Raw genomic sequence first — 10,058 nt, 5'->3', positions numbered from 1 at the left:
GGGGGCCCGGAGGGAGGCGGGGGCCCGGAGGGAGGCGGGGGCCCGGGGGCTTCCCGTCGTGCCCCGCGCGGCCGGACTACAGCTCCCGTCGTGCCCCGCGCGGGGGGCGTTGCCTCGCCCCGCCCGCGGGCCGTGACGCCAGCGGGCTCCATGGCGACGAGGTGACGTCGCGGGCGGGGTGAGAGGTCACGGCGGCGGCGCCGGTGCGAGGGCAGCGGAGCCGCGTCCCGGCCCCGGTCATGGCGGCCCGGCGGCTCCGCGGCGCCCTGCAGCTCGGGGCGCGGCAGCGGCTGCGAGCGGCGGCGGCTCCGCCCGGCAGGTGAGCGCCCGCGGCCCGACGGGGCGGCGGCAGCGGGCAGGGCCGCGGGGCCCGGGCGGGGGCGGAGCGGGGCCGGGGCCCGGGGGGTGCAGGTCGTACGGGGCCCGGGGGCACCGGCGAGGGCCGCGGGGCAGGGACGGGGCGTCCGCCGGCACGGGGCGGGCCCCGGGGGACGATCGGGGCCGGGGGCGCCGGGCCGGCCTGGGGGAGACCCCCGCGGGGAGCGGTGCCGGCCCCCCGCCGGCCTGGGGGGACCCGGGCGGGGAGGCGGGGCCCGGGGCGCCCGTGGCCACGGCGGGGGGGGGGGGGGGTCTGTGGCCCCGGCAGCGGCCCTGGCCCGGGGGCCACCAGCAGAGGCGGGAGGGGGGAGCTCGCTGCCTGCCGGGCCCGGGGCCTCGGCTGGGGCCTGACCTTGGGGCGAACAGTGCCCGGGGCGAGTGCCGCCCCCGGGGGCCCGGTCCCGGCAGCGGGGCCTGCTCCCGGCAGCGGGCGCGAGGGCCCGGCAGGTGCCAGCACCTTCTCGGGTCAGGAGCGACCTCAGGCGCGTCGGCGGGTGGGCGTCGGCGTCACGGTTCGCTCGGGCGAGCGGAGAGTCCAGGAGACCTGAGGCCACCCCGCCGTGTCCCCCGCCGGCGCTGACCTCTGCGCCTGGCCGCGCCGGCTGTGGGCAGAGCCGGCGGCCGCGCTGCCAGCACCGCTGAGACTCTTGCCAGCTCGGGGCCAGCACCAGGCGCTCGGGGACAGGGTGGCTCTCACAAGCACTGGGCAGCTAGCCTCGCTGCCAGCTGGGTCAGCGGCGCGGGAGCGGCCACACCGTCGTTCTGTGGCGCTGGTTTGGGAGCCGGCTCCGCTGAGCCCCGTCGCGGTGCGCCTACGGCACCGAGCGCTGCCGGGCAGAGCTGTGGCATGAGCGAGGAGGGGAGCGATGGCCTCGGTCAGGGTCCTGGCTCTCCTGGGGGCACCCGGCTCTGCGCAGTCAAGGGCCACAGCCGGGGCTCGCACAGCTCGACCACGCCGGCCTGCACCCGCACTGCCGGCTATTCTGGGAGCTCGGGGGCTGCCAAGCGCCCCGGATGGCTCCTCTTGGCGCAGGAACGCCCCGTGGCTCCTGGGAGAAGCGGGACCTTTCTCCCTCGGTCACCAGTCCTGGAGGAGAGCTGGTGTGACCTGCGTGCAGGCACAGCTAAAAATACCTGCGCTGTCCCGTGGGCGCCGAGCGCTGCCAGTTATGGCTGTCGCGGGAGGGAGCCCAGCGGGGCCAGCCCTCACCCGGAGCCCCGCGGCGATCAGGGGCACAGGCCACCGCCGCGATGCTCAAGCCGTTGCCTTCCCGGTGCGTGGCAGACCCGGCTGCTGGGGCTTGGCCAGGCAGAACGAAGCCGAAGGAGCCAACGGCGGCACCATGGGAGGACCCTGCTGCCGTCCCCGCAGCTCCGGGGCTGGGCACACACCACCCGGGACCCCGCCGTGCCTTTGGGGCTCAGCCTCTCCTCGAGGCAGTGGCGAGCGTTGTCCCTTCCCACCGCGCCGCACCTGAGGGATGGGAGGGGGCCGGGGTGGGACACGGAGGAGGGAGAGGGTCCGGCCTGAGCAGGGCTCTGCGCTGCCGCTGGACAGCGCGGGGCTGTGGCAGAGCCGGGGAGGGGCGGGGGGGGGGGGGGCAGTTGTCCCTGCTCTGTGGGTCCGGATTAGGTGTCCCTGAGGTCAGGTTTCCCAGGCCTTCCTCCTCTTGCGCAACAGCAGCACTGGCAGCAGCCCTGGGAAGCTGTGCTCGGACTTCCCAGGCTTCTCCCCGCTGGCCCGCGGCCCCGGGCGGGAGCCGACCGTGGGCACCAGCTTCATCCTTGCTTCCCGCCATCCCAGGGCCGATTCCTGTCCGGGGAGGGATGCGGGCAGGTCGGGAAGGGGCCCAACGTTGTGGCTGTCCTGGGGGGCTGCCCCACTCGGCCCAGCGGCTCGCTGGCGGCTCCGCTGCCCGGCGCAGTCCCGCTAACGCCCGTCTCCCGCCCAGGCACACGGCGCTCTGTGGCCTCCGGCTCAGCCGGCTTGGCCGGCCAGTGAGCGGCACCGAGTGGGAGCTCCGGACCCAGCCCAGCCGGTCCTTCCTCAACCTCACCAACAAGCGGAAGGAGTACTCGGAGCGACGCATCATCGGGTAGGTGTGGCGGCTTCCCTGCTGGCCAGGCGGCGAGGGCCCCGCGGCCCCGGCTGCAACGCCCGCTCTGCCCCCAGGTACTCCATGCAGGAGATGTACGACGTGGTCTCCAACGTGGAGGACTACAAGAACTTCGTGCCCTGGTGCAAAAAGTCGGTGGTGGTCTCCAAGCGGACGGGCCACGTCAAGGCCCAGCTGGAGGTGGGCTTCCCACCCGTGGTGGAGCGCTACACCTCCATCGTCACCCTCGTCCGCCCCCACCTTGTCAAGGTGAGCACATCCCCGGCGCGGCGGGCGGGCGGCCCGGCCCTGCCTGGCTCCGCAGGCCCCCCCGACCGGCTGCTCCCCCTCCCCAGGCCGTCTGCACGGACGGGCGTCTCTTCAACCACCTGGAGACGAACTGGCGCTTCAGCCCCGGCATCCCCGGCTACCCCCGCACCAGCACCGTGGATTTCTCGGTGAGAGCCTGCTCGGGTCGGGCCCCAGGCGCAGAGCCCCCAGGGAGGACGGGGGAGGCAGTTCCTGCTGTGGAGCCCTGCCCACCCGCCACCATCCCCGCCGGGGCTCACGCCACCCGCTCTCCTTCCCAGATCTCCTTTGAATTTCGCTCCCTGCTGCACTCCCAGCTGGCCACCGTCTTCTTCGACGAGGTGGTCAAGCAGATGGTGGCAGCCTTCGAGCGCCGGGCAGCCAAGAACTTCGGTCCCGAGACCCGCATCCCCCGGGAGCTCATGTTCCACGAGGTCCACCAGACGTGAGGGCAGCCCGGCCACCGCAGACTGTGCCAGGGCCCCGGGGCCGCCCGCCCTGCGCCCACCCTCCTAAATATTTATTTGAGTGCATCTCTGCTGCCGTTGCCTCAACTTCCCTCCCGGCCCTGGGGGCAAGAGGTGCTGCTCCTGCGAGCGCGGGGGCTGCCGTGAGCCCCCGGCCCCACCGCGACGCCGCGGGAGCTGCGTCCCAGCGCTGGACTCCCTGGTTTTGTAGCTGATTTTGGTTTTAAGTTTTGTTTTAGTTCTTGGGAGCTCTTCCCCCCCTCCTTTTGTTCCTTTTTAACTGGGCCCCGACACCTCGGTCCGGGAGAGCGGGAGGAAGGTGGGTGTTTGCTGGCGGGGGAGCCCGGCCGGGTCCTGCGAGAGAGGGGGAGCGGCAGCGAGCGGCCAGGGAAGGACGGGGCCCGGCTGCCGGGGCCCCCTGCTCCCCCGGCCCCTCCAGGAACAGAAGGGAAGGAGAACGGCGCAGGGAGGAAACCGTGGCGGGAGCGGAGCTGCCGCCTGGCCCCTGGCCCACTGCCACCAGAGCCGGGCACTGGAGCCCAGCCCCTGGCAGCTCCCGCTCCGCCGCCGGACCCGACGTCGCACAGTTTGCACAAGTCACACGCACAGGGCGAGGGCTGGGGCGGCTGGTGCCGCCCCCCCTCGCCACCCCCAGCCCCTCGCGGCCCCAGCACCCGCTGCGGGCCAAGGCGCCAGCACCGCAGGGACCAGGACGGCCGCGGCCCCCCCGGTTCCAGTTCGCCTTTCCTTACCTTGGTGTGGGGACGTGGGGCCTCCAGCTCCACCCGGGGGGGGCCCCGGCTCCCCCGCCCCGTTCCATCCCCAGCACCGAGGGCACCGTGGCCCGATGCCCGAGGAGGGGCTTTCACAGGCCAATAAAGAGCATTTGCCAAGGGCTCGCAGCCTCCTGCTCCTCATTCGGCAGCCACGGGAGAGGGGAGCTGGGGGGGGCGGGGGGCAGCACACAGAGACCCCCAGACCTCAAACCAGGCTGGGACCTGCGGACACCCCCGAGCCCGGCGCTGCCGGCGTGCCGAGGTCCCCAGTGCTGCCGCGCCAGACCCAGCAGGGACAAACCAGGGCCTCGGGGCAGCTCCCCGGGGTGGGGTGGGGGCACCACCCCGACCCCCCTTAAACCCTACAGGAGCAAAGCAGAGCCCGGGGCTGGGGTGTGGCACCCTGCGCCCCGCGGCAGGGAGGGAGGGAGGGAGACTCGGGCTTTGTTAATAAAAACATTTATTTTGCATTTTGTCGTTGTTTGTACAGAAGTGCCCGATACCTGCGAGGGGCCGGGGCGGGCGCGGGGGGCCAGCTCCGGCTGCCGGGGGCATCGGACACGGGGGTTCACACAAACACGGGGGCGCGGGCCGGGGAGGAGTGTATCGAGTCCCTGCCGGGGGCCGAGACGGTCGTTCTTCACCTGCTGCCCCGCGGGGGGCCCGGACAGGAGTCGGGACTGAACCCCTCTCGGGGGGCGCGGGGCGTCCCCGCGGCCTCGCCGGTGCCACCCCCAGCCCAGCAGCAGGGGAGCCCGGGGGCTCCCAGTGTGCGCGGCGCTGCCGGGGCAGAGCCGGGAGGGGGCTCCGGGGGGGCGCGGCCCGGGCGGGGGCCGGGGGCTGCCTCTGCCCCCTCCCAGGGCCGCGGGGAGGGGAGAGCGCGGCAGGGGCTCCGCTCGCACCACGGGAGACCCGCGGCCGGGGCCCGAGGGGGGTTCAGTGCCGAGTCCGTCCGGGGCCCGGCACGGCAGCGTTCCCTGGGGAGCAGCGAGCCACAGCCCTGTCCCTGTCCCTTCTTTACCCAGATTTGTAGCCCACGAGCTGCATGAGGCCCTTCGTGCTCATGGACTTGGGTCTCTCCAGGGGGAAGCCCAGCGCCCGGCTCCAGATGAGCTGCGAGAGGACGCCCAGGGCCCGGGAGACCCCGAAGAGCACCGTGTAGTAGTTCATCTCCTTCATCCCGTAATACTGCGGGGGGAGAGGGGCATCAGGGCAGGGCAGCCCCGCGGGAGGGGGCGGCGAGGGGCCCTCCGCCCCCCGGGAGCGGTTCTGGGGCAGCGCCGGGACCCCGGGCTCACCTGCAGCAGCACCCCGCTGTGGGCGTCCACGTTGGGCCAGGGGTTCTTGGCCTTGCCCTGCTCCAGCAGCACGTTGGGGACGATCTTGTAGAGCTGGGCCACCAGCTTGAACATGGGGTCCTTGGGCAGGTGTTTGAGGGCGAACTCCCGCTGGCAGCTGTAGCGGGGGTCCGTCTTCCGCAGCACCGCATGCCCGTAGCCCGGCACCACCTGCGAGGACGGGGCGTCAGAGCCCGGCCCTGGCACGGCCCCGGTCCCTCACCCCGAGTGGGGCCGGACTCACCCTGCCCGAGTTGAGCGTGTTCCAGATGAAATCCCGCAGCTTCTCATCCGACACCTCCTGGCCCAGCTCCTTCTGCAGGTTGGTCAGCCAGAGCAGCACCTCCTGCGGGCACGGCAAGCGGAGGAGGGGGTGAGAACAGCGGTGCACGGACGGACGGACAGATGGACGGACAGACAAGACGCGCGGAGGTGCCCACCTGGTTGGCGAGGCCGTGCAGGGGCCCGGCCAGCCCGTTCATGGCGGCGGCGAAGGCGAGGTACGGGTCGGAGAGGGCGCTGCCGACCAGGTGGCTGGTGTGGGCGCTCACGTTTCCCCCCTCGTGGTCGCTGCAGGGCGAGGGGGCGCGTCAGGGCTCCCCCAGCCCCACCGAGGGCCCCCACAGCCGCGGGGACCCTGGGGCATTCTGGGGGGCCATGACGTTCCCAGCCTGGTACGGCCCAGCCCTGCCCTGGGGCTGCCCATGGCCCCACGCCGTGAGCCCGGTGAACCCCCGGAGCAGCCCGGGCACGTCCCGGGACCCTGGGGCTTGGAGCGGGGCCGCGTCCCCGGCTGCTCCAGCACCGGCTGCTCCTCCCGGCCCCACACCTGTGGATGGTGAGGTAGAGCCGCATCAGCTCGATGAACTGGGGGTCGGTGTAGCCCAGCATGTTGGTGAAGTTGTGGGACCAGTCGAGGTTGGGGTCGATGGCCCCGATGCTGCTGCCCTCGCGGTACAGGTTGCGGTAGATCTTGGCGGCGACGCAAGGCAGCTTGGCGATCAGGTCCATAGCGTCCTCGTAGACAAACTGGGACAGGCGGGGTAAGACGGGGCTGCTGCCCTCCCCGGGGGGTGTGAGCCCCTGACCCCCCACGCCCAAACCCTGTCCCAAGGTCAGAGTTGGGGCAGCTGAGCCCCCCTGCGCCGCACCGGGGCGCCCGGCCCCCCCGTACCTCCCAGTACTTGACGCGGTGGATGCCCTCGGCGTAGGCGCGAGCAAACTTGCTCTCGCTGTTGAGGGCGGTGATGGCGGCGCTCAGCTGGGACATGGGGTGCAGGTTGGTGGGGAAGTTGTCCAGCATGGTCACCACGTGGGAGGGCAGCGCGGCGCGGCGGGCCCACTCGCGGGACAGCCAGCTCACCTGCGGGGGGGCGCGGGGGGCTGAGCTGCGGGGCAGGGGGCCGGCGGCCGCCCCCGCCAGGCCCCCCGCGCGTTACCTGCTCCTGGGTGGGCACCTCTCCCGTCACCAGCAGCCAGAAGAGCCCCTCGGGCAGCGGCTCCTCTCCCCCCGCAGCCTTGGGCAGCAGCTTCTGGCACTCGGGGATGCTGTACCCACGGAAGCGGATGCCCTAAAGAGCCCGGCACACGCATCAGCTGCTGTGGCGTCGCCCGCGCGAGGCAGGTGCCTGAGCGGGGCAGGATTGGGCCCTACCTCATCAGGATCCAGCACGGAGGTCTCGTATACCAGCCCCTTCATGCCCCTCATCCCGCCGTACACCTGCAGAAGGGCAGAAGCAGGCGGCTACCGGCTGCGGCACAGCCTGGCAGCCCCGGCACGGCCACGGCATCCCCCCACTCACCATGTCCACCGTGATCTGCCCGATGGCCGTGCTGCCATGCTGCTGCCTGAAGCTCTTGATTTTCGCCTGCTCCTTGGGGATCAGGCTGGCGAGGACATCTTTCAGGTTCTGGGAGGAGGGGAGGGGACTGTGAGCCCTGGCAGCCGCGGGGGGCCCGGCGCAGGCTCCCCCCACCGGCACTGGAGAGGGGTGACAGCGGCGGGGGCTCCGCTTACCGTGGCGGCGCTGGCGTGACGGGCGGCGAAGAGGACACACGGCGCATTCTGCGGAAGAGCAGACACAGGGACTCAGCGTTACCCGGGGAGAGCCCCGCCGCGCGCCCCGGCTGCCCCGTTTCGGGGGGGGGTAGCTGTACAAGCGGCCCCCAGCCCCAGAGCATCCCCGGCCCCCGGCACAGCCCCCAGAGCATCCCCGGCCCCCCAGAGCGCAGCACAGCTCCTGCAGCGGGAGCCGCCCCGTGACTCCGGCAAGATCCTGTCTCACAAGGACGCTGCGCCCGGCAGCCGCGGCGGATTCCCTCGCCCACGCACGCCGGAGATCAGAGCCAGGCAGGTTGAGCCAGGCCAGGCGGCGCAGGGCCCCTGGGCGCTGCATCGCGCTCATTCACATCACGCGCGACACCGGCCACGGCCAGACCCACGCCCGCTGCAGAGCCGAGCAAACCCGGCGGTGGCGAACGCGGCCGCAATTCGCTTCCTGCTCTGCGGAGCGCGGAAGCAGCCGGCACAAGCGAGCCGGTGCCGCCGGCAGAGCCCTGCCAGGCCGGCGCTGCTGCGGTTTTCCTGCACCGGCTCTCGGCAGGCGTTGGGGAAACCGATCTTTGTTCCTCACCCGCGCGTGGCAGCCACGGGGATTCCGGCCGGCGGGAACGCCCTGATGCAGCCGGGAAGCCCGGGCCTGGCAGCGCCCTGGTCCCTGCCAGCACCCTGCCGCGGCGGGGACATGGGGCTCACCCACGCCCACTCGCAAACACCCGTGGGGGCAGCGGGGGCCAGGAGACGCCGGCCCGGTGACAGGGCCACCACCGTGCCGGGAGGCCGCGTCCACACCCGGCACCCTGTGCCTGCCCCCGGCAGAGACCAGGGCCGCCCCCCGGCACGGAGCTGCGGCAGCGCCTGCGGCGCAGGCCGAACGTGACTCGCTTTTTCCGCTGGCTGCCGTGGAGGACGCGGGGGGGGGCAGCACCGCAGCGAGCACCCAGCCCAGCGCCCCAGGAGCCCCCCGCCCGGCCAGGGGGACCCCGACACCCCGAGAGCAGCTGGAGCCGCCCGCTCCGGCCGCGTCCCCCCGCAACAGGCGGCCCTCGGGAAAGGAAAATGCCGGCGGGAACAATGGAGGCGGCGGCGGGAAGCCCAAGGTCAAGGCGGCCGCTGCCGCCAGCGCGGGGCCCCCGCCACACCCCGAGTCACCCCGTCGCACCGGGCGTCTCGTCCCAGCTGGGCCGGGCTGTCACGGAGGCACCGCGGGCTCAAGGTCACCCACGCTGGCGGTGACACCGAGCACGGCTGATGGGGCTGGGGCAGAGCCGGCCGCTGCGGGGCTCCGCCGGGCCCCCTCGCCGCAGCCCGGGGGTGCGGGAGCCCTCGGCAGCGGCCGCAGCGCCCGCGTTCAGGCCGTGGGGAGGAGGAGGATGGCGGCGGCTGGGGATGAGGGCGCGAGGTGGCCCCAGCCGCGGGGACAGCGGCCCCCCCGGGCGAGCGGGGCCAAGTGGGCCACCACAACACACCGGGCCGGGCCCCGGCTCCCAAAATAACGCCCGGTCGATAGAGACGCCGCAGCGGCCGTTACGAAACGCTGGGGCCGCGGCCAGGGCAAACGGGCCCGGGGGGTCCGGGGCCGCCCCAGCCCCGCAGCCGTGCCCGGCCCCCGGGTACCCCGGCCCCCGGCGCAGCGCCGGGCCGACGGGGGGGCCCCGCCGTGACCCCGTTGTCCTCTACAGCACCGGGCCGCTGGGGGAGGCGGCAGAGGGGGACCCCCGGCCCCTCGCTGCCACTGCCGCCCGGCCGGAGCCCCCGGGGCCGGCGCGGGGCCCCCCCGGGCCCGGCGCTGCAGCGGAGCCCCGCAACGGGGGGGCAGCGGGGCCGGGAGCCCCCCGGGGGGCGGCGACCCCCGGCCGGGGCCTGCAGCCAGGGCAGAGCCCCCGCGGCGCGGGGCGGGCGCGGAGTCCCCCGGTGCCCCCCGGCTCCGACAGGGCCGCGGCGGGGGCGCGCCCCGCCCCACCGCCCGTTACCGGCGCTGCCGGTAGAGGCGGCGCCGGTACTCGCGCCCACCACGTGCTGCCGCTGCGGCGCGCGGCCCCGCGCGCCCCCCCGCCCCCCCCGCGGCGCGGCCCCTTTAAGAACCGTCCCCGTCCCCGTCCCCGTTCCCCCCCCGCCCCGCGTCGCGTCGCCCGTTTAAGAACCGGCCCCCCCACGGCGTCGCCCCTTTAAGGCGCGGCGGGGCCGGGGCGGGCGCCCTCACCTTGGGCCCGCGGAGGCGCGCGGCCGCCCGGCTGCCGGCGGCGAGGAGCGTCATGGCGGCGGCGGGGCCGGCGGGAGCGGAGCGGGGCCGGGGCCGGGCGGGAGCGGGGCCGGAGCGAGCGGCGGCGGCGGCGGCGGCGGCCGGGGGTCCTCGGCGCGGCGGGCGGGGCGGGGCGCGGCGCGGCGCTGGTTATTAGCATAGCCCCGCCCCTTCCCGCCCCCTCGGGGCCGAGCCGCTCGTCATTGGCCGCGCCGCCCGCCGCGGGGCGGGGCCAGGCAAATGAGGCGGCGATGGGGGGCCGGGCTATAGGTGGCCGCCGCGTTCGCCTGATCGTGGCCTAGGGTGGGGTGAGGCGGCGCCCCGCCCCCTCTCGTGACGTCACCGACTGCAGCGCGTGACGTCACGCCACTGCGTCATCCACCCGGGCGCGCCG

General features: G+C 74.5%; 2 protein-coding genes across 2 annotated transcripts; one reads left to right on the top strand and one right to left on the bottom strand.

The window, feature by feature from the left end:
* Positions 1–135: 135 nt before the first annotated feature.
* On the top strand, positions 136–4,145 carry COQ10A (coenzyme Q10A). Its single transcript, XM_087771805.1, has 5 exons — positions 136–319; positions 2,331–2,474; positions 2,552–2,744; positions 2,831–2,932; positions 3,065–4,145. The coding sequence occupies exons 1-5, from the start codon at positions 240–242 to the stop codon at positions 3,230–3,232; spliced, it is 687 nt and encodes a 228-aa protein (XP_087627931.1). The 5' UTR covers positions 136–239; the 3' UTR covers positions 3,233–4,145.
* Positions 4,146–4,468: 323 nt separating this feature from the next.
* CS (citrate synthase) lies at positions 4,469–9,788 on the bottom strand. Its single transcript, XM_087771762.1, has 11 exons — positions 9,626–9,788; positions 7,381–7,428; positions 7,166–7,273; positions 7,018–7,083; positions 6,803–6,934; positions 6,538–6,726; positions 6,193–6,392; positions 5,804–5,933; positions 5,608–5,709; positions 5,325–5,534; positions 4,469–5,214 (listed from the first exon to the last, which is right to left on the bottom strand). Exons 1-11 carry the CDS (start codon positions 9,677–9,679, stop codon positions 5,044–5,046), a joined length of 1,410 nt encoding a protein of 469 aa, XP_087627888.1. The 5' UTR covers positions 9,680–9,788; the 3' UTR covers positions 4,469–5,043.
* Between the last annotated feature and the right edge of the window lie 270 nt (positions 9,789–10,058).

Source organism: Nipponia nippon, unplaced genomic scaffold, assembly GCF_047370975.1.
Source record: "Nipponia nippon isolate SJK-2023a ecotype South Korea unplaced genomic scaffold, ASM4737097v1 scaffold_35, whole genome shotgun sequence".
Taxonomy (NCBI): domain Eukaryota; kingdom Metazoa; phylum Chordata; class Aves; order Pelecaniformes; family Threskiornithidae; genus Nipponia; species Nipponia nippon.
The sequence above is the reverse complement of the archived record's forward strand: the minus strand, read 5'-3'. Positions and strand labels throughout refer to the sequence as shown.